Raw genomic sequence first — 23,639 nt, 5'->3', positions numbered from 1 at the left:
TGTCCAGGGAGTTACTGTACCACACCGTAATGCAGCAGGTTAAAATGCTTTCAACTGTGCATCTGCAGAAGGCCATGAGTATTGATGTACATTGTCCCGCTCTCTTCAGCTTCCTCAGAAAGTAGAGGCATCGGTGAGCTTTCTTGACTGAAGCACAATTAGGAATTTTAAATAAACATTCACATGGCCAGCAATGCTTTGATTGTAGAACAAAGAATTAAACAGTGATTTTACAGTCCAAGTGTTGGTATGATGTAACAGTCATACCTTTGCTTTGCTCCGTTACTTGAAGCTACCTATGCTGCTGGATTCTCCATGGCACACAAGGAGGCAGCATGATCTTTCATTGGCTGCCAAACTCCCAAACTGGGGAACCCTACATGTTCAGCTTGTACCAGGTTAAACTTAATGCAAGTATAGTGGTCTATTCAAATCAGCTAGAGACACTGACTGCTACGGAAAGGATGCAAATTATATCATTTAGTTTCAAAGTTTTAAATTAATATTTAATGTATGAATATGATTTTAATGTTTTAAATATATTATTTTAAACTTTATCTGTCCACCGTAAATCCATTGGCTGATAGGTTGAGGCATCTGGGCTCCCTTCAGGGGCTGTGCTGGAAAAAAATCAGCATGGTTTAGGGGCAGAATCAGAATCAGGTTTAAATTTCACTGGCATATGTTCTGAAATCTGTTGTTTTGCGGCAGCAGTATATGGAACATCTAATAAAAAAACTATAAATTGCATTAAGAATATATTTAAAATAAATTAAATAAGAGGCATAAAAAGAGAGGAGAGAAGAATAGAGTGAGGTAGCATTCATGGAGTCAAAATCCATTGAAAATCTAATGACAGTAATGAAGATGCTGTTCCTGAAACATTGAGTGTGTGCCTTCAGGCTCTTGTACCTCCGCTTTGATGGCAGCAGTGAGAAGAGGGCATGGACTGAGTGAATTAGGTCCTTAATAATGGATGACACCTTTGATGCACCATCAATAACTCTCTGAGACATGAGGCGAGATATCGGCTTTAATTGACTGGAAGAAGGTACAAGCAGTGGTTGACCACCATACTACATCCTGGAGACAGAGAGGCCAGGCTCAGACCTCATTCTCCAGGATGTAGTATGGTCGTCAACTATGGCTTGTTCTTTTTTTCCAGTCAATAAAAGCCGATATCTTGACTTCACGTCTCAGAGAGAGTTATTGTTGGTGCATCACCTATGATGGTGCTGGCTGAGTTTCTACAGTAACATTTCTGCAGCTTAGTCTCAACCCATTCAGAGGCCCCGTCTTACCAGATGGTGATGCAGACAGATAAAATGCTGTCCCAAGTACATCCGTAGAAAATTGTGAGTGTCTTCGGTGACATGCCAAGTCTTCTCAAACTCCTAATGAAGTAGAGATGCTGTCGTGCCTTCTTTGTGATTGGGTCCAGAGTAGATCTTCAGAGCTGAAAAAAGCCAGGGACTTGAAATTGCTCACCCTTTTCATTTCTGATCTATCAATGAGGACTAGTGTGCACTCCTTCAACTTCTCTTTCCTAAAGTCTGCAATCAATTCTTTGGTCTGCTGACATGGTTGTTGTTGCAGCACCACTCAACCAGCTGATCTTTCTCATTCCTGTATGCCTCTTCATCCTCTACCAACAACACTTGTGAAATCAGCAGATTTATAGATGGCATTTAAACTGTCCCTAGCCACAGAGACGTGGGTGCAGAGGGTAGGGAAGTAGGCTAAGCATGCATCATTGAGGGTCGTCGGTGTTGATTGTCAGCGAGGAGGAGATGTTATTTCCAATCTGCTCAGGCTGTGATCTTCCGGTGGGGAAGTTAAGGATCCAGTTGAGGCCCACTGTTTTGGAGCTTGTTGATTAGAACTTGTGTTGAACGCTGAACTGAAATCAATAAGCAGCAGCCCAAAGTAGGTATTACTATTGCCCAGGTAATCCCAGGCCAAGTGGAATGGCAAGTAGATTAATTATTTCAGAAAATTGAAGCCTTATCCATATAAATTGAATCAAAGCAGAATGGTAATCAATAAAGTTAAAACAATACTGAGCAAAATAACCAATAGCGAAACATACCACCAAGTTATTGATTAAACTGCATCAAATTGTAATTAGATTTCAGTTTAAGCTTTTTGGGTTGATAACTTGAACACATAGTGGACTTCTGTATAAAGATATGCCACAAAACAGATCCATTCCTTGCCTGAATAAGGTGCAAAGAAAACCCGGTCAGGAACTGTTTAATAAGTTAAAGATACAACGTGTAACCTTGCACATTCAGCTCCCAACTCCAACCATCCTTCAGCTATGATTCAGTGATGGTCATAACATCATATCTGACAATCTGTAATAGTGCCACAAAATCATCCACCTTACTTCTTATACTCCGTGCATTGAGAGCTAACACTTTGAGTACTGTATTTGCTACACTTTTTGATTCTGCGTCCCCAATGCACATACTCACCCTGCTGGCTGCAATTTTGTCCTATCATCTGCCTGCCCTTCCTGACAGTCTGACTGCACGCTATCGTTGCTTTTTTAGCATCCATCCTATCTTGAGTCCCTTCACACTGGTTCCCACTCCCGGCCAAGTTAGTTTAAACCCTCTTCAGCAGCTCTACAATCCAGCTCACAAGAATATTGGTTCTCCTTGGGTTCAAATGCAACCTGTCACTTTTGAACAGGTTATACCTCTCCCAGAAGAGGTCCCAGTGATCCACAAACCTGAAGCACTGCACCTTGCACCAGCTTCTCAGCCACTCACTAATCTGCCAAATCATCTTGTTTCTACCATCACTGGTGTCTGGCGCAGGTAGCAATCTAGAAATTACTACCTGGGAAGTCCTGCTTCTCAGCTCTCTAAATTCTCTTTTCAGGACCTCTTTGCTTTTCCATCCCACGTCAAAATGACTGAGGAGGTTATGAGGCAGAGAAATGTTAGCTATGGAGTTGAGTTCTGTTACACAGCTGGAACAAAATTCCCTTGATAATAGTTAGAACTGGAGACCTGAATGTCAGTCTGTGATGTTTTATAGTTTCAAAACATTAAACGAATCCAAAGGAAAACAAGAGACCCGACAGATGTGAATCTTAAGTTTGTTTTTTATTTGAACTGAGGCACACACGTATCATGTGATAGCATCATGACATATGCAATTCACGTATGTTTACTTACAGCCCATACTTAATTATTTAAATGAACAAGAATTCTTAATCAAACTATATATTTACAAAATTTCTCAAATATCAATGAGATATTAAGCACACAGCACAGTTCTTTGTTGAAAACTGTAGAAGTGTGAGCAGCCTCGCTGGCTTCCAATATTTTTAACTGGAAAAAGTTATGCTTCTTCGACAACATAAACCAAATGCAGATGATTTAAAGCAACAAATATATGAAAGCTGATTAAATATTTACAGGAGACAGTGCTAAGGTTCAGCAACTAAATGAAGAAAATGAAGAATTCAAAAAGAACGTTAATGGGAATCCCAGGCAATCCATAAGATGGAGCAGAGCACTTTGCCGGAGTTGTAGCAAATTATTTGGAATGGGTAGGAGTGACATAACAGGAGCAAATGTTACCACTTACAGGAGCAGTGGCTGAAGTTATGGGGTTTGTGGGCAGATGAGTGGTACATGGAGGAAGGAAAGGAGTTGCAATCATGTTGCCTATGGCAAAGAAGACTAAAGTATAATAACCAGAATTACAGTAGATTCCAGTGATGACTTGGAGAGGGGAAAAGATTTTTGGTTTGGTGAGTAAGTGAAGGATTGATAATGATGATGATGTATTCAAGAATCTTGGACAAAGTGTTAATGATAGGACAATAATGGAAGAAAACTCAGAAAATCATTAGATTGAGATGATGTGTAATTATAAATCTCCTTTCCCCTGCCTCAATGTAGTAATGTGTTTAATACAGGATTCACTATCGGAATTTCCACCTAATTGTGAAATATAAAATGTCAATGCATGATTAACAAAAGCAGTTACTGGGTCAGCTCTACACATAATTTTCTTTAGTGAAAGCTATATCAACAGATTGATGGAGTTGGATTCCCAGTCATACAATGTCCTGTATGGTTTGTATTAGATGCCTTTAGTAATGTGTTCCCTTGCTTAATCTGAAATTGTAACCTTTCTCAGCCAAAATACGGAAAGAACTGAGAAAAAAATCAATTCTGTGTTACATGAATTTTTTGATTGGCCATCTTCATGGCTAAATAAAAACACATTTTAATTGTTTGTTTTTCCTTTCAAGCTCCTGACAAGAGCTGTTTTCATTAGGCCATAAGACCATAAGATATAGGAGCAGAAGTAGGCCATTTGGCTCATTGAGTCTGTTCCACCATTCAATCATGGGCTGATCCAATTCTTCCAGTCATCCCCACTCCCCTGCTTTCACCCAATACTCTTTGGTGCCCTGGCTAATCAAGAACCTATCTTTTTCTGCTTTAAATATACCCAATGACTTGGCCTCCACAGCCACTCATGGCAACAAATTCCAGATTTACCACCCTCTGACTGAAGTAATTTCTCCACATCTCAGTTCTAAAAGGACATCCTTTGGTCCTGATGTCATGCCCTCTTGTCCTAGAATCTCCTACCATGGGAAAAGTGCTTGTCATATTTAATCTGTTCAGGCCTTTTAACATTCTGAATCTTTCTATGAGATCCCCCATCATTCTCCTGAACTCCAGGGAATACAGCCCAAGAGCTGCCAAATGTTCCTCATACAGTAACCCTTTCATTCCTGGAATCATTCTCATGAATCTTCTCTGAGCTCTCTCCAATGTCAGTATATTCTTTCTAAAACAAGTAGCCCAAAAATTCTCCAAGTGTGGTCACATGAGCATCTTATAGAGCTTCAACATCACATCCCGGCTCTTATATTCTATACCTCTAGAAATGAATGCCAACATTGCATTTGCCTTCTTCATAACTGACTCAACCAGAAGGTTAACCTTTAGGGTATCTTGCACAAGGACTCCCAGGTCCCTTTGCATCTCTGTATTTTGAATTCTCGCTCCATCTAAGTAATAGTCTGCCCATTTATTTCTTCCACCAAAGTGCATGACCATGCACTTTCCATCATTGTATTTCATTTTCCACTTCTTTGCCCATTCCCCTAAACTATCTAAGTCTCTCTGCAGGCTCTCTATTTCCTCCACCTATCTTTGTATCATCGGCAAATTTAGCCACAAATCCATTAATACCGTAGTCCAAATCATTGACATACATCGTAAAAAGCAGTGGTCCCAACACTGACCCCTGTGGAACAAAAGAAATAGTTTTTTGTTTGACCTATGTTTGGCCTTTTTGAAGTGGAGAATGTAATCTGGCGTTTGTTACTTGCCTGCATTAACAGAATGGGGGTACTTAGGGAATGGAACATAATGTGAAATGCATTATCTGATTGCCTGGTACTTTCAAGTAAACAATTCTCGCTAACATTTTGATACCCAATTGAAATTACAACTTTACACTTCAGAGATCAACCAATTCTGACACATGAAGAAGATTAAACAGTATAATGTTTGAAATGTTTATTTCAAAGTACAATATTAACACCAAGTAGGTGAAGGCAGGTTGATTAGTTTGTAGTGTATATGTTCACAGCATTGATAGGTTACAGTGCTGGAAATGGCACATAAATTCAGTGAGATTTCTGTTTCCTAATGCTTTCTCTCTGCGTACCAGAGTAGCATGGTGGTTAGCGTGACACTTTTGCAACTCAAGGCATGGCTTAATTTATTGTTGATGTTAATTAAGTCAGAGCTTAATTCCGACACAATTCTGTGAGGAGTCTCTGCATGACCTCCCCATTGGATACATGTGGATTTTTCCATTGGTGCTCCAGATTCCTCTCACAGTCCCAGACGAATTGGGTAGGGAAAATGACTGCGTTGGTCATTGTAAATTGTCCTGTGATTAGATTAAGGTTAATCAGGGATGTTGGGCAGCGTGGCTTAAAGGGCTGGAAGGGCTTACTAAATGTAGTATCAATAAATAAATAAATGAAATCATAGAACATAGAGACATAGAAACATAGAAAACCTACAGCACAATACAGGCCCTTTGGCCCACAATGCTGTGGTGAGCATGTACTTAATATAGAAATTACCTGGGGTTATACATAGCCCTCTATTTTGCGCGCAATCTATGCTCCAAGGCAGCAGACAACTTCCAAGCCAACTGGCGCATGCAGCGCCTCAAGGCGAGTCAAGAAAGACACAGGAAGGTGTCCGCTCCTGCCCTAACAGGCGGTGCTCCTTGCCCCATCTCCAACCATATCTGTGCTTCGGACTTTGGCCTCAGAAGCCATATGCATGCCCACAGACGTTGACAGCGCAACACATTCATCTTCATTGGACTTTGAGAGACTACTACTATTGACCACATTTTTCTAAGCTCCGTGTGCCTATCCAGGAGACCCTATCATATCCACCTCCATCACTGTTACTGACAGCCCATTCGATGCTCTCACCACTGTCTGCGAGAAAAACTTACACCTGACATCTCCTCTGTGCCTACTTCCAAGCACATTAAAACTGTGCCCTCTCATGATAGCCATTTCAGCCCTGGGGAAAAGCCTCTGACTATCCACATGATCAATGCCTTTCATCACCTTAAACACCTTTATCAGGTCACTTCTCAACCTTCATCACTCCAAGGAGAAAAGGCCAAGTTCACTCAATCTATTCCCATAAGGCATGCTCCCCAATTCAGGCAACATCCTTGTAAATCTCCTCTGCACCCTTTCTATGGTTTCCACATCATTCCTGTAGTGAGGCGATCAGAACTGAGCACAGTACTCCAAGTGGGGTCTGACCAGGATCCTATATGGCTGTAACCTTACCTCTCGGCTCTTAAACTCAATCCCACAGTTGATGAAAGCCAATGCACCATATGCTTTCTTAACCACAAAGTCAACCTGCGCAGCAGCTTTGAATAGCCAATGGAGTTGCAAGATCTCTCTGATCCCATGCCTCCTTACTTTCTCAATAAGCCTTGTGTGGGGCACCTTGTCAAATGCCTTGCTAAAATCCATATACACTACATCTACTGCTCTACCTTCACCAACGTGTTCAGTCACTTTCTCAAGAAATTCAATCAGGCTCGTAAGGCGCAACCTGCCTTTGACAAAGTCATGCAGACTACTCCTAATCATATTATGTCTCTCCAAATGTTCATAAATCCTGCCTCTCTTTTCCATCAACTTACCTACCACTGAAGTAAGACCCACTGGTCTATAATTTCCTGGGCTATCTCTACTCCCTTTCTTGAATAAGGGAACAACATCTGCAACCCTCCAATCCTCCGGAACCTCTCCCATCCCCATTGATGATGCACAGATCATTGCCAGAGGCTCAGCAATCTCTTCCCTCACTTCCCACAGTAGCCTGGAGTACGTCTTGTCCATGACTTATCCAACTTGATGCTTTCCAAAAGCGCCAGCACGTCCTCTTGCTTAATTTTATAATGATATAGCTTAACTTATTTTTGTAAAACATTGCATGAACATTACAATCATTGGACACATGGGAAGAGATAGCTAAAGGGTAAAGGGGACAAAGAATATTGTTTCAACAAAGGATGTTAATATCTGCAGGGAGGTTGTTGAAACAGTTAACTTCAGCCAATTTAACAGGAACCTAAATGAGTGTCTCAAGCATTGTAACTTGCAACATTTCAGGCAGAGGTATAGGACATGAAGTGTGTCTCTGTAGTTCAAAAGCAAAAATATTGCAGATGATAGGAGACTTAAATAAAACCTGAATGTGTAAGAAATACTCAGCATGTGTGTACAGATTTTGCTATTGGTGACTATGAATTCATATTTTAAAATTTCCTGTCACTTTTGCAGAAATGGAGAAGAAGAAGGCTCCAGCTTCTGATAAGGCAAAGAAAGGTACTTATTTTAATCTTCTGAGAATATGATTGAGCGCATTTCTGATCAGTTGGATGCCAGTGAAGAACAATAAACATCTCTTAAACATCACAATAGAACCATAGAACATTACAGCACAGAAACAGGCCTTTTGGCCCTTCTTGGCTGTGCCGAACCATTTTTCTGCCTAGTCCCACTGATCCGCACCTGGCCCATATCCCTCCATACACCTCTCATCCATGTACCTGTCCAAGTTTTTCTTAAATGTTAAAAGTGAGCCCGCATTTACCACTTCATCTGGCAGCTCATTCCACACTCCCACCACTCTCTGTGTGAAGAAGCCCCCTTAAAGTTCCCTTTAAACTTTTTCCTTTTCACCCTGAAGCCATGTCCCCTGTTTTTTTTTCTCCGCTATCCTCAGTGGAAAAAGCCCGCTTGTATTCACTCTATCTATACCCATCATAATTTTATTTACTTCTATCAAATCACCCCTCATTTTTCTATGCTCCAAGGAACAAAGTCCTAATCTATTCAACCTTTCTCTGTAACTCAGTTTCTCAAGTTCCTGCAACATCCTTGTAAACCTTCTCTGCACTCTTTCAACCTTATTAGTATCCTTCCTGTAACTAGGTGGCCAAAACTGCACACAAAACTCCAAATTCGGCCTCACAAATGTCTTATACAACCTCACCATAACACTCCAACTCTTATACTCAATACTTTGATATATAAAGGCCAATGTGCCAAAAGATCTTTACTACCCTATCTACCTGTGATGTCACTTTTAGGGAATTATGTATCTGTGTTCCCAGATCCCTCTGTTCTACTGCATTCCTCAGTGTCCTACCATTTACCTTGTATGTTCTACCTTGGTTTGTCCTTCCAAAGTGCAATACCTCACTCTTGTCTGTTTTAAACTCCATCTGCCATTTTTTAGCCATTTTTCCAGCTGGTCCAAATCCCTCTGCAAGCTTGGAAAACCTTCCTCACTGTCCACCACACCTCTCTGTATCATCAGTAAATTTGCTGATCCAATTTACCACATTATCATCCAGATTATTGATATAGATGACAAATAACAATGGACCCAACACTGATCCCCGCGGCACACCACTAGTCACAGGCCTCCACTCAGAGAAGCAATCCTCCACTACCACTCTCTGACTTCTCCCATTGAGCCAATGTCTAATCCAATTTACTACCTCACCATTTATACCAAATGACTGAACCTTCCTAACTAACCTCCCAGGCAGGACCTTGTCAAAGGCCTTACTGAAGTCCATGTAGACAACATCCACTGCCTTCCCTTCATCCACTTTCCTCGTAACCTCCTCGAAGAAATCTAATAGATTGGTTAAACATGACCTACCATGGACAAAGCAATGTTGACTCTCCCTAATAAGTCTCTGTCTATCCAAATACTTGTAGAACCTATCTCTTAGTACTCCTTCCAATAATTTACCTACTACTGACGTCAAACTTACCAGCCTATAATTTCCCGGATTACCAGTAATCATTAACCATTAATTACCAATAACAATATTATAAACCAATAATATTTTTGTTCCACTGTTGAATGCCATGTAATGTTATAGAATACTAAATTTACATGTAAATATTAAAATTGTAAATTGTGATTGCTGATTTAAAGCTTTTTCATACTTGATTGACTTGGCCAAATAATGTGCTCATTATCCCATGGACATTCCTATTGCTGAGTCTTGTTCCAGTTTACTGATAAACGATTTTCCCATTCCTGATGCACTTACTGCTGTTGAGGTACTTTCCCATTTGAGCTTGCCTATTATAGGTCAATCTTCAAAGTTTTGCTTCTCAACTTACTCATTAAGGGCAATTATACCTTGGATAGGTAACAGAACTAGCCCAGAACATGTTTTTATTTTCCATCTGATCTTTGTTACTAAAGTGAGAGAGAAGTTAATTATTTCACAAAGAAGTGGAAGTTTGTGCATTTGGATTTTCGGGAAGCTTTCAATAAGTTACCAACAAACAATGCTGATGATTAAGATAGAAAACGTGAAGATGGAAATCATATACTGATGGGTTATAAATTGAGATGGGTTATCTGAAGAAAGCACTCCAGTCAGTAGGGAACTTCTCATGGAGTGAAACAGAGATCTGTGGTTTGAATCTCAACTGTTTACACCTATATCAATGGTTTTTCTGAGGAGTCCAAATGTCATATATCCAAGTTTACTAATAGCAGAGACCTAGCTGGATTTCTGAGTAGGGAGATGGATATAAAATGGCTTCAAGGGGATGCAGATAAGATAAGAATATAAAATGAACAAAGAGACAAAACTACAGAAAGGAAAATAATTTGAAAATTGTTATCCTCGGTGGTGCTCAAGCAGAATATTAAGGTATTTTTAATATCTTAAGGATTTGTGTAATGCTGCTGTTTATGAGACCCCATGTGCTCTTGTACACTAGGCCGTAAGACCATAAGATATAGGAGCAGAATTAGGCCATTTGGCCCATCGAGTCTGCTCCACCATTCAATCATGGCTAATCCTTTTTTCTATCTACTCCTCGACCCCAGTTCCTGGCCTTCTCCCCGTAACCTTTGATTGCCATCCCATCAAGAACCTCTCAATCTCTGCCTTAAATACACCCAATGACCTGGCCTCCACAGCTGCATGAGGCAACAAATTCCATAAACTCACGCATTTGAAAGAGTGAATCAAGAATTGGTTCATGATATAAAAGGAGCTGAGTTTACTCAATTTGTTGTGGTTAGAACAGCAAGCAGTGATTTCATTAAAACTTACAGAAATTTTGCAAGGCACTACAAGCTGAGCCCACAAACAAGGACAGGTGCATAGACTTCTGGTTTCCTCCTCCTGAAGTCAATAATCATCATTTTGGTCCTGACATTGAGTGAGAGGTTGTTGTTGTGGCACCATTCAGCCAGATTATCATTTTCCCTCCTACCTATATGATGATTTGTCATGACCTTTCAATCAAGGGATGTCTGTGTGATACAGGAAAACTGCATTGAAATAGATGATCAGATATGAATGCGATGGATGGTGGAGCAGCCCCAAGTGACCGAAAGGCCTTCTCCTTGCTTGTTACTGATATTTTTCTCCTGGTGGAGATGGATCACCCAATCATTAGATACCCTGTTCTTTTTATTGTATTAGGTAGCATCAGTCATAAAATCCTTGCCCTCTTCAGTGTCCTTCCCTTAATAGGAAATAGTTTAATTTCTCAGCCAAACATACAAAAGAGCTGAAAAAGCAAGTTCATGCTATGAAACTTTTGGCTTGCAAACTACAAATAATAACAGAACCTTTAAACTTTCTACCTTCTCTTCAACCTTTAGCAGTGAATTACCTTTTCATTTTTATATATATTTACTTATTTAGAGCTACAGCTCGGTCAAAGACTTTTCCGACCCAATGGACCCATGTTTGCCAGTTACGCAGCCATGACCAATTAACGTATAAACCCGTATGTCTTTGTAAAGAGGGAGGAAACTGGAGCATCCACAGGAAACCCACATGGTCATGGGGAGAATGCACAACTCCTTACAGACAGCGACAGATGTCACCTCAGGTCTCTGGCCCTGTAATAGTGTTATGCTCAGAATCAGAATCAGATTTAATGGCATACATCAATGTGAGGAGCATTCGTAACAAGGTGGAGTGAATTGAATGTGCAGATAGTTATTAATGGATATGATGTAGTTGGGATCACAGAGACATGGCTCCAGGATGACCAAGGATGGGAGCTCAACATCCAGAGATATTCAATATTCAGGAGGGATAGACAGGAAGGAAAAGGAGGTGGGGTAGCATAGCTGGTTAGAGAGGAAATTAACACAATAGGAAGGAAGGACATTAGCCTGGAGGATGTGGAATCGATATGGGTAGAGCTGCATAACACCAAGGGGCAGAAAACGCTGGTGGAGTTGTGTACAGGCCACCTAGCAGTAATAGTGAGGTTGGGGATGGCATTAAACAGGAAATTAGAAATGTGTGCAATAAAGGAACAGTAGTTATAATGGGTGACTTCAATCTACATATAGATTGGGTGAACCAATTTGGTAAGGGTGCTGAGGAAAAGGATTTCTTGGAATGTATGCGGGATGGTTTTCTGAACCAACATGTCGAGGAACCAACTAGAGAGCAGGCCATTCTAGATTGGGTATTGAGCAATGAGGAAGGGTTAATTAACAATCTTGTCGTGCGAGGCCCCTTGGGTAAGAGTGACCATACTATGGTGGAATTCTTCATTAAGATGGAGAGTGACATAATTAATTCAGAAACAAAGGTCCTGAACTTAAAGAAGGGTAACTTTGAAGGTATGAGATGTGAATTAGCTAAGATAGACTGGCAAATGATACTTAAAGGGTTGACAGTGGATATGCAATGGCAAGCATTTAAAGATCGCATCGATGAACTACAACGATTGTTCATCCCAGTTTGGCAAAAAAATAAACCAGGGAAGGTAGTGCACATGCGGCTGGTAAGGGAAATTAGGGATAGTATCAAGTCCAAAGAAGAAACATATAAATTAGCAAAAAAAAGCGGCACACCTGAGGACTGGGAGAAATTCAGAGACCAGCAGAGGAGGACAAAGGGCTTAATTAGGAAAGGGAAAAAAGATTATGAGAGAAGGCTGGCAGGGAACATAAAAATTGACTGTGTAAGCTTTTATCAGTATGTGAAAAGAAAAAGATTGGTCAAAACAAATGTAGGTCCTTTACAGTCAGAAACAGGTGAACAAAGACATGGCAGACCAATTGAATAACTACTTTGGTTCTGTCTTCACTAAGGAGGACATAAATAATCTTCCAGAAATAATAAGGGACCGGGTCTAGTGAGATGGAGGAACTGAGGGAAATACATGTTAGTAGGGAAGTGGTGTTAGGTAAATTGAAGGGATTAAAGGCAGATAAATCCCCAGGGCCAGATGTTCTACATCCCAGAGTGCTTAAGAAAGTAGCCCAAGAAATAGTGGATGCATTAGTGATACTTTTTCAAAACTCCTTAGATTCTGGATTAGTTCCTGAGGATTGGAGGGTGGCTAATGTAACCCCACATTTTTAAAAAAGGAGGGAGAGAGAAACCGGGGAATTATAGACCGGTTAGTCTGACATCGGTGGTGGGGAAAGTGCTAGAGTCGGTTATCAAAGATGTGATAACAGCACATTTGGAAAGAGGTGAAATCATGGGACAAAGTCAGCATGAATTTGTGAAAGGAAAATCATGTCTGACGAATCTTATAGAATTTTTTGAAGGTGTAACTAGTAGAGTGGATAGGGGAGAGCCAGTGGATGTGGTATATCTAGATTTTCAAAAGGCTTTTGACAAGGTCCCACACAGGAGATTAGTGTGCAAACTTAAAGCACATGGTATTGGGGGTATGGTATTGATGTGGATAGAGAATTGGTTGGTAGACAGGAAACAAAGAGTGGGAGTAAACAGGACCTTTTCAGAATGGCAGGCAGTGACTAGTGGAGTACTGCAAGGCTCAGTGCTGGGACCCCAGTTGTTTACAATATATATTAATGATTTAGATGAGGGAATTAAATTCAGCATCTCCAAGTTTGCGGATGACACAAAGCTGGGCGGCGTTGTTAGCTGTGAGGAGGATGCAGGGTGACTTGGATAGGTTAGGTGAGTGGGTAAATTCATGGCAGATGCAATTTAATGTGGATAAATGTGAGGTTATCCACTTTGATTGCAAGAGCAGGAAAACAGATTATTATCTGAACGGTGGCCGATTAGGAAAAGGGGAGATGCAACGAGACCTGGGTGTCATTGTACACCAGTCATTGAAGATGGGCATGCAGGTACAGCAGGTGGTGAAAAAGGCAAATGGTATGTTGGCATTCATAGCAAAAGGATTTGAGTACGGGAGCAGGGAGGTTCTACTGCAGTTGTACAAGGCCTTGGTGAGACTGCACCTAGAATATTGTGTGCAGTTTTGGTCACCTAATCTGAGGAAAGACATTCTTGCCATAGAGGGAGTACAGAGAAGGTTCACTAGATTGATTCGTGGGATGGCAGGACTTTCATATGAAGAAAGACTGGATCGACTAGGCTTATACTCACTGGAATTTAGAAGATTGAGGGGGGATCTTATTGAAATGTATAAAATTCTAAAGGGATTGGACAGGCTAGATGCAGGAAGATTGTTTCCGATGTTGGGGAAGTCCAGAACGAGGGGTCACAGTTTAAAGAAAAAAGGGGAAGCCTTTTAGGACCGAGATGAGGAAAAACTTCTTCACACAGAGAGTGGTGAATCTGTGGAATTCTCTGCCACAGGAAACAGTTGAGGCCAGTTCATTGGCTATATTTAAGAGGGAGTTAGATATGGCCCTCGTGGCTAAAGGGATCAGGGGATATGGAGAGAAAGCAGGTACAGGGTTCTGAGTTGGATGATCAGCCATGATCATACTGAAAGGCGGTGCAGGCTCAAAGGGCTGATTGGCCTACTCCTGCACCTATTTTCTATGTTTCTATCAAGAAATTTGTTGTTAGGTGAAAGCAGTACATTGCAATAATTAATAAGAAATATGAAAAGAAATATGTACAAAAACTTAAAGAAGTAGTGCAAAAAAAAAGAACAAAAAATAATGAGGTAGTCTGTTGTGCCTTCTTTGCATTTTCATCAATATGTTCAGCCCAGGATAGACCTTCAGAGATGTTAATGCCCAGGAACTTGAAACTGCTCACCCTTTCCATTGCGGACCCCTTGATGAGGACAGCCTCAATTCCCTCAACTTTCGCTTCCTGAGGTCCACAATCGATTTCTTGGTCTTACTGACGTCAAGCGCAAAGCCATTGTTGTGGCACCACTCAACCAGCAGATCTCTCTCACTCTCTCTTTCATGCCTCCTCGTCATCATCTGACGTGTTGCCAACAATAGTTGAGTCATCAGCAGATTTATAGATGGTGCTTGAGCTGTGCCTAGCCACACGGTCATGGTTTTAGAGACAGTAGAGCATTGAGCTAAGCATGCCCCCTGAGGAGCACCAGTGTAGGTTGTCAGCAAGGAGATGTAATTTTTGGGAGCTGCATAGACAGTGGTCTACTGATGAGGAAGTCAAGGATCCAGATGCAGAGGGAGGTACAGTGTCCAAATTTTGGAGCGTATTGATTGGTACCAAAGGTATGATGGTGTTGAATGCTGAGTTGAAATCAATAAACAGCAGTCTGATGTAGGTATACCTATTGTCCAGGTGAACTAAGGCTGAGAGGAGAGCTAGTGAGTTTGTATCCCTTGTAGACCTCTCGTGATGATAGACGAATTGCAGTGGGTCCAGGTACTTGCTTATGCAAAATGATTCTATCCATAACCAACCTCTCAAAACACTTCATCACAGTAGAAATGAGTGCCACTTGATAGTAGTCATTAAGGCAGCACACCTTTCTCTTCTTAGGCACTGGTATGATTGCCTTTTGAAGCAGGTGGAACCTCTGATTTCAGCAATGAGAAAGATTGAAGATGTCTTTGAACACTCCTGCCAGCTAGTTGGCCCGGGTTTTCAGAACCCTACCAGGTACACCATCAGTGCCTGACACCTTGCGAGTGTTCATCCTCTTGAAAGATGTTCTGATGTCAGCTTCTGAGACAGAGATCACAGGGTCATCAGACGCTGCAGGAATATGTACAGGTGTAGCTTTATTCTCCCTTTCAAATTGTTCCTTCACTCTCAAAGTAGCTTTCTGTAGGTTGTACCTGGACTGCTCTTTAGTTCAAGTTAAAGTACATTTATTATCAAAGGATGAATGAATTATGCAACATTGAGATTCGCTTGCTCACAGGTAGCCACAAAACAAGAAACCCAAAAGATCCCGATTTAAAAAAAATAAAAATAAAAATAAATGATCAACACTTGGTGTGCAAGGAAAAGAAAAAAGAATTACAGATCATGCAAACAATTGAAGTGAACAACAGCATTCCATTTCAAAAATGTGTCCTCAGTTCTGAATATGAAAACAGAATATAGTATTAATGGTAAGACTCTTGGCAGAGTGGAGGATCAGTGAGACCTTGGGGTCTATGTTGATAGCAGCAAAGCTGCTGCACAAGTTTACAATGTTGTTAAGAAGGTGTATAGTGCGTTGGCATTCATCAACCGAGGGATTTAAGGTAAAATTGGATAGGTATATGGACTGGAAAGGAGTGGAGGGTTATGGGCTGAGTGCGAGTAGGTGGGACTAGGTGAGATTAAGAGTTCGGCACGGACTAGGAGGGCCAAGATGGCCTGTTTCCGTGCTGTGATTGTTATATGGTTATATGGATTGAGTTCAAGAGCCGTGAGGTAATATTACAGCTATACAAGACTTTGGTCAGACCCCACTTGGAAAACTGTGTTCAGAAATGGTCACCTCACTACAGGAAGGATGTGGATACTATAGGATATGCAGAGGATATTTACAAGGATGTTGCCTGGATTGGGGAGAATGCCTTATGGGAATAGGTTGAGTGAACTTGGGCTTTTCTCCTCGGACTGACAGAGGATGAGAGGTGACCTGATAGAGGTGTATGAAATGATGAGGGGCATTGATCATGTGGATGGATAGTCAGAAGCTTTTTCCCAGGGCTAAAGTGGCTAACTTAAGGGGGCATCGTTTTAAGGTGCTTGGAAGTAGGTGCAAGGGGGATGTCAGAGATAAGTTTTTCACACAGAGAATGGTGAGTGTGTGGAATGCACTGCCAGTGGTGGTGGTAGAAGTGGATACAGTTGGGTCTTTTAAAAGCCTCTTAGATAGGTACCTGGAGCTTAGTAAAATAGAGGGCTGGGGAAATTCTAGCAAGTTTCTAGATTAGGGCCTGTAATGTGCTGTAGATCTCTATGTTCTATGTAATTCTCAGTTCGTCATATTAGCAGGCACGGAGCGCAGCAGCTGGGGCAGTCTTCACTGCCTCAACACCATAGAGATGACCATTGTGGAGAACAAGTGAAATTGGCTCCCTCAGTGACACCCTGCTTTCCAGTCTATCTGGGCCGGCATTTAAGTTGACCAGGCAACCGAACAGTGGAAGGCTCCGACCCCAAAGGTGCTCTAAAGCTCTTCAAATCAGTTTAGGGCCCAGAGAATCTCCTCTCTCTGGGCCCTGACTTCTCCCTTCAGCGCCCAGAGTGATCCAACCTTATTCTCAGGCCACTATACAGGCATCAGAGCTCCATCTGCATTGATTCTCCAACACACGATCCCAGCTCACTCCTTGAACTCGCCTCGCCATCCTTTGCTCCTTCATAGTTGGTGGCGATAACTTCATACAATTTACCTCAGAAAAGGTATTTTTGGTGACATTTGTAGTCAGATTTCTTAACTTCTTGACTGCCAGAAGCTGTTGCTTGCATTCTTCACTGGAAGTAGTTTTAGATCATCAGCCTTGAATGCCACAGATTCAGCCAGCAGATAAAACAGTGCTGTGTCAAATATTTATTTCAAAAATCAGTATCAGCTCTTAGACATTGAACCTAAGTTGCTTGTTTGTTGTGCATATATACATGAAATTAGTGAGTTACAGTTGAAGTACTGCAAAGTCGTAAGTAAAATTTCTGTTTCTTAATGCTATTCTCTGAACTCACGTCTTAATTTATTTTGTGCACAAACCATGTCTTTTTATGTATGTGTTTATTTGTTTGTTTGCTTGTTTATTTATTTATTTATAAGTAGGCCCTTCTGGCCCTTTCAGCCTTGCCTCCCAGCAATCCCCTGACTTAACCCCTAGTCTAGTCATGGGACAAGTTACAATGACCAATTAACCTTACAACTGGTACATCTTTAGTCTGTGGGAGTAACCTATGTCAGCATTGTGTTAACTGTGTACCAAATTGGAATACTAGCACCGTGCTAGTATTTTTTAGCAGAACACTATGGAACTTAGCCCAGTGCCAGGAGGAATCATGAAAGAGTAATCTTCTGGAGAATTAACACAAAGAATAGTAACTTACAAAGGTTCAGGCAGAGCTATGGATGTGATATTAGCCCAAACAGTTGAGAGGCAAAACATTTGCAGAAGATGAGGCCCAACTATTCTGGAAATATTTGCCATCTTTGGAGAGGTTTTGATATTGATGTGAATGAAATTATAGCTTAATTGTTCCTCTGTCATTTTTACAGAACCAGTGAAAAAGAAAGCTGTGGCTTCTGATATGGCAAAGAAAGGTATTTTTTTTATCCTAAGAATATGAATGGTCACATTCTGATCAGTTGGATACCAATCAGAGACAATAAACTTCACTTAGATTATCAACAATATTGTCATTCCACTATTGAAACCCATGCCATTTTCTTGAATACTAATTTCATTGTGAATACCTTATTAAAATTGCAGTTTTAGCATGTGTTTGTCAGCCAATTGAATGCTCTCTCTTACTTGCTTAACTTCTTGTCTCTGTGTCTTCTCTTACTGACCCGTGGGCATTGCTATTGCTGAGGCTTGTTACAGTTTACCAATTTTCAACTCCCCCACTTCTGTTGCACTTTCTATTGTTAGAGTACACTTCATTTTGACCCCTGCACTTCACAGGTCATTCTTTAAAATTTTGTTTCTGAATTCACTCATTAAAGACATTTATACAGTGGATGGGTAACAGAACTAGTCAAGTGCATGTTCATACTTACCATTTTTCTTACTAAAGTGAGAGAAATATCAAGAATCTCACAGATAAGTAGGAGGTGGTGCATTTGGATTTTTAGGAAGCTTTCAATAAAGTCCAATAAAAAAGTGAAGTCAGTAAGTTAGAGAATATGATAATGGGATAATATGCAGACATAAACTGAGAGCTGGTTATCTGACAGAAAGCAATGACTGGGATTGAGTGACCATTTCTCCAGTCAGCAGGCAGCTTCTCATGAGATGCAACAGAGGTCTGTGGTTTGGACCTCAGCTGTTCACATCTATATTGGTAATTTGACTGAAGAGATTAAATGTCCTGTATCCAAATTTGCTATTAGTAGAGATCTAGTTAGGTTTCTGAGTAAGGAGATGGATGCAAAGCGTCATCAAGGGAATACAGTTAAGATAAATGAATGAACAAGAAGGAAGATAATTTGAAAATTGTGACGTTATCCACTGAAAAGCATAAATCACAAGCAGGGTATATTTGAAATCTTGATGTGATGAATCTGAAAAGGATCCATGTGTTCTTGTATACTAGCTACTAAATGTCAACTTACAGCTAAAACAAGTGATTACAAAGGCAAATGGGAAGTACTTGACTAGTGGATATGAATTTTTACTGCCATTGTGTTGGGCCTTGGTGACCGCAGCTGCACAACGCTGTGCAGTTTGGATCTCTTTCCCTGATAAAAGATCAGCATGCCATCTCAAAAGAGTAAATCGAGAACTTGTTTGTGATCTGAGGGGAGCTAGACTTTGCTAGACTTGTAGTGGTTAGAGCAGGAGGCAGTGAACCCATTGCAACCTATGGAATTGTGACTGAGTCACTCGAGCTGAGCTCACAGATAGTAAGGCTCTCTGTGGTGTCCTGTCTAAAGTGTCACAGTCGCAGAATAAGGGGCTGGCTATTTAGGACTGTGAATATGAAAAACCTATACATGCAGAGGCCGTAAACTTTAGACAGAAAGTTAATCACCGAGTTTATTCCAAGCTATGCTCATTACATTTCTGTGAGATGGGGGAGCCAAGGGAGGTGTGGATAGTGCTGTAAAATTGTACTGAAATAGATGTTCAGATATGATTTAGAAAAATTAGAGTCAGGCTCTGGTGATCAAAAGGCATTCTCACAGCCTATTTCTGATATTTTTCTCCTTGTGGAGATGTGTCTTCTAACCATCAGATATCCCATTATCTTTATTGTATTAGGGATTTCAGAATCAAAAACCTACCACAACCCTTTCTTATTATGAAATCAATTAATTTCTTAGCCAAACATAAAGGAAAACTGACAAAGCAAGTTTGAGTTATGAATCTTCTGCTTGGCCATCTCCAAGTGAAAGCAATGTCTGCTTTAAACTGTTGGCTTTTCTTTCAAACTCTAGCTGTGAGCTACAGCATGAGTTGGAGATACTCTCAGCATGATGCCTGTCACTTCCAGCCCAACGAGCCCACGCAGCGTAATTACACCCATGTGATCAATTATCCCATTAATCTTTATGTCTATGGATTATGGGAGGAAACTGGAGCCCCCAAATGAGACCCATATATTAAACAGAAATGTATAAACTGATTACAGGTAGCAGCTGAACTGAACCCTTATTGCTTGAACTGAAATAGCAGTAAGGTAACCGCCATGTTCCTGTGCCACCACTTTTCTTTTAACAGTAAATATTTGTTTGGACAATATTTGGTTTTGGTGAGGTGAAGAATGTAATCTGTAACATGCAAAAAATGAGGGAGTTTCTCGGCAGGTCAGGGGGCATCCGTGGAAATGAACAGTCGATACTTTGATTGTTTTGTTCATTTTCATAGATACTGCCTGACTTGCTGAGTGTCTCCAGCATTTTGTTTGTGTTGACCTGGACTTCCAGCATCTGCAGAATCTCTTTTATCTATAATGTAATCTGGCATTTCATACCGATCTCCATTTGCAGGACTTGTACAGTTTAGTGATTTGATCATAATCTGAGATGGATTCCCTTGTATTGAATTTTAAAAGTCTAGCCCAAAGTTTCATACCTAATTGAATTGCAACTTTTTCCTTTTGAACATCAAACTTTTCTGAGGCATACAGCAGATAAAATAGCATTGAGTAAAATATTTATCTCAAAATTCAATATGAACACTTAGACATTGAACCTACATTGATTGTTTGTTGGACACATTTACACAACATTAATGGGTTACAGTTCAAGTGTTGTGAGATTTTTGAATCTTTGATCTTGAAAGATTTCTGTTTCTTAATGCTTTCTCTGTCAGCTCACATGGCCTAGTTTATTTTATAAAGCATTGCATTCGCTCGTTAAGTTGTGAATGTTATAGTCTTGGTGCATAAACAGTTTTAGAGAGATGTAAGATGGAATACTAGCACCATGTAGAATATTTTTCAGTGAAATATGTTGGAAGCTTGCACACTGCCCGGAGAAATTATGAGAGAGTAATCTTCTGAAGAATGAGCACTTAAAAGTATTGGAACTCACAAAGCTTCAGGCGAATCTACGGATGTGACATTAACCCAACTAGTTGAGAGACAAAGAAGTCTGCAGATGATGGGATACAAATATTCTGGAAACATTCATCATCTGTGGTGAGATTTTGATATTGATGAAACATAAACTGTAGTTTAATTGCTCCTCTGTCATTTTTGCAGAACCTGTGAAAAAGAAAGCTGCAGTTTCTGATACAGCAAAAAAAGGTATTTTCTGCCCTCTAAGAAAATGTTTGGTCACATTCTCATCAGATGGTTGCCAATCAGAGACAATGAGCTTCACTTAGATTATCATCAGTATTGTCATTCTATAATTGAAAGACATGTCATTTTCTTAAATACAAATTTACATGTATATACGTTATTAAAATTGTAGTTGTAGCTTGTGATTGTAAGCTAATTTAAAGCTCTCCCTTACTTGCTTGATGTCCAGACTCTGGGCCAATTAATGCAATCACTGTCATGTCTTGTTGGGCATTGCTATTGCTGAAGTTTGTTGCATTCTTCTCTTGCACGTACTGCTGTTGACACACACTCCATTTTGACCCCTGTTTATTATAGGTCATTTTTAAAAATTTTGATTCTGAATATATTCAATAAAGACATTTATACAATAGATGGGTAATAGAACTTCTTGTGGATGTTTTTACTTTCCATCTGCTCTTTGTTACTGAAGTGAGAGAAATATGAAGAATCTCACAGTTTTGTAGGAATTGAATTGAGAGTTGAATTAACTTTATTACTTACATCCTTCACAAATATGAGGAGTAAAGTCTTTACGTTACATCTACATCTAAATGTGTAATGTGCAATTATAGTAATTTTGTAATAAATAGTATGTACAACAGGACAGGTGCATTTGGCTTTTCAGAACATTTTCAATAAAGTCCGATAAGGAAAGTTAGAAAATGTGATAATATGGATAATATGCTGACATAAATTGAGAGCTGGTTATCTGACAGAAAGGAACGAGTGGGTTTGAGTGAGCCCACAGATATTAAGACTGTCTAAAGTGTCACAGTCACAGAGTAAGGGGTTGGCCATGTAGGAGTGTGATGAGGAGAAACGTATACACACAGAGACGGTAATCCTTAGACAGAGAGCTGTGAGGGCTTATTCAATGAGTTTATTCAAAGCAGTGATAATTTATTTTCTGTGTGGTTGGGGAGCCAAGGGATGTGTGGATAGTGCAGTATAAATGAATAGATGATCAGCTATGATTTAGAAGGATCCTGGAACAGGCTCTCGTGATCAAAATGCATTCTCCTGGTCTATTTCAGATATTTTCCTCCTGGTGGAAACGGATTTCCCAATCATCAGAGATCCCAAAATGTTTATTGTATGAGGTGTCTTCAGTAACAAACACCTTGCAACCACCCTTATTATGAAATTGTTTAATCTCTTAGGCAAGCAGAAAAAAAAATTGACAAAGCAAGTTTATGCTATGAATCTTTCGCTTGGCCATCTCTAAATGAAAGCAGAGCTTTCAAACTCGAGCAGTGAGCTACTGCATGATTTAGAGATGCTGCACTTTACAATGTACTTCCAGCACAATGAGCCCACACTGCCCAATCACACCCGTGTGATCAATTAACCTATTCATCGCTTAGACGGATGGTTTGAGATGTGTCTAATGCGAGGAGTATTATGAATAAAGCGGATGAGCTTAGAGCTTGGATCAGCACTTGGCACTATGAAGTTGTGGCCATTACAGAGACTTGGATGGTGCAGGGACAGGAATGGTTACTTTAGGTGGCAGGTTTCAGATGTTTCAGAAAGGATAAGGAGGGAGGCAAAAGAGATGGGGGCGTGGCACTGTTGATCAGAGATGGTGTAACGGCTGCAGAAAAGGAGGAAGTCCTGGAGGGATTGTCTACGGAGTCTCTGTGGGTGGAAGTTAGGAATAGGAAGGGGTCAATAACTCTACTGGGTGTTTTTTTATAGACCACCCAATAGTAACAGGGACATCGAGGAGCAGATAGGGAGACAGATTCTGGAAAGGAGTAATAACAACAGGGTTGTTGTAGTGGGAAATTTTAATTTCCCAAATATTGATTGGCATCTCCTTAGAGTAAGGGGTTTAGATGGGGTGGAGTTTGTTAGGTGTGCTCAAGAAGGTTTCTCGACACAATATGTAGATAAGCCTACAAGAGGAGAGGCTGCACTTGATCTGGTATTTGGAAATGAACCTGGTCAGATATCAGATCTCTCAGTGGGAGAGCATTTTGGAGATGCTCACAATTCTATTTCCTTTACCATAGCATTGGAGAGGGATAGGAACAGACAAGTTAAGGAAATTTTTAATTGCAGTAAGGGGAAATGTGAGGCTATCAGGCAGGAACTTGGAAGGATAAATTGGAAACAGATGTTCTCTGGGAAAGGTACGGAAAAAATGTGGCAAATGTTCAGGGGTATTTGTGTGGGGTTCTGCGTAGATATGTTCTGATGGTACAAGGTCTGTGGTGTACAAAGGCTGTTGTAAATCTAGTCAAGAAGAATAGAAGAGTTTATGAAAGGTTCAAAAAACTAAGTAATGATAGGAATCTAGAAGATTATAAGGCTAGCAGTAAGAAGGTTAAGAATAAAATTAGGAGAGCCAGAAGGGGCCATGAGAAGGCCTTGACAGG

At 40.5% G+C, this 23,639-nt stretch overlaps 1 protein-coding gene across 1 annotated transcript in view; it reads left to right on the top strand.

Moving 5' to 3' along the window:
- The window catches only part of LOC132400263 (triadin-like), a 264,638-nt gene that overhangs the window by 93,131 nt on the left and 147,868 nt on the right, over positions 1-23,639 (top strand). Inside the window, exons 15-17 of the mRNA XM_059981238.1 lie at positions 7,883-7,927; positions 18,023-18,067; positions 21,175-21,219. Coding sequence (XP_059837221.1) covers positions 7,883-7,927; positions 18,023-18,067; positions 21,175-21,219 — 135 coding nt within the window. The remainder of the gene's footprint in view (positions 1-7,882; positions 7,928-18,022; positions 18,068-21,174; positions 21,220-23,639) is intronic.

This window comes from Hypanus sabinus, chromosome 10, assembly GCF_030144855.1.
Source record: "Hypanus sabinus isolate sHypSab1 chromosome 10, sHypSab1.hap1, whole genome shotgun sequence".
Lineage (NCBI taxonomy): Eukaryota > Metazoa > Chordata > Chondrichthyes > Myliobatiformes > Dasyatidae > Hypanus > Hypanus sabinus.
The sequence above is the reverse complement of the archived record's forward strand: the minus strand, read 5'-3'. Positions and strand labels throughout refer to the sequence as shown.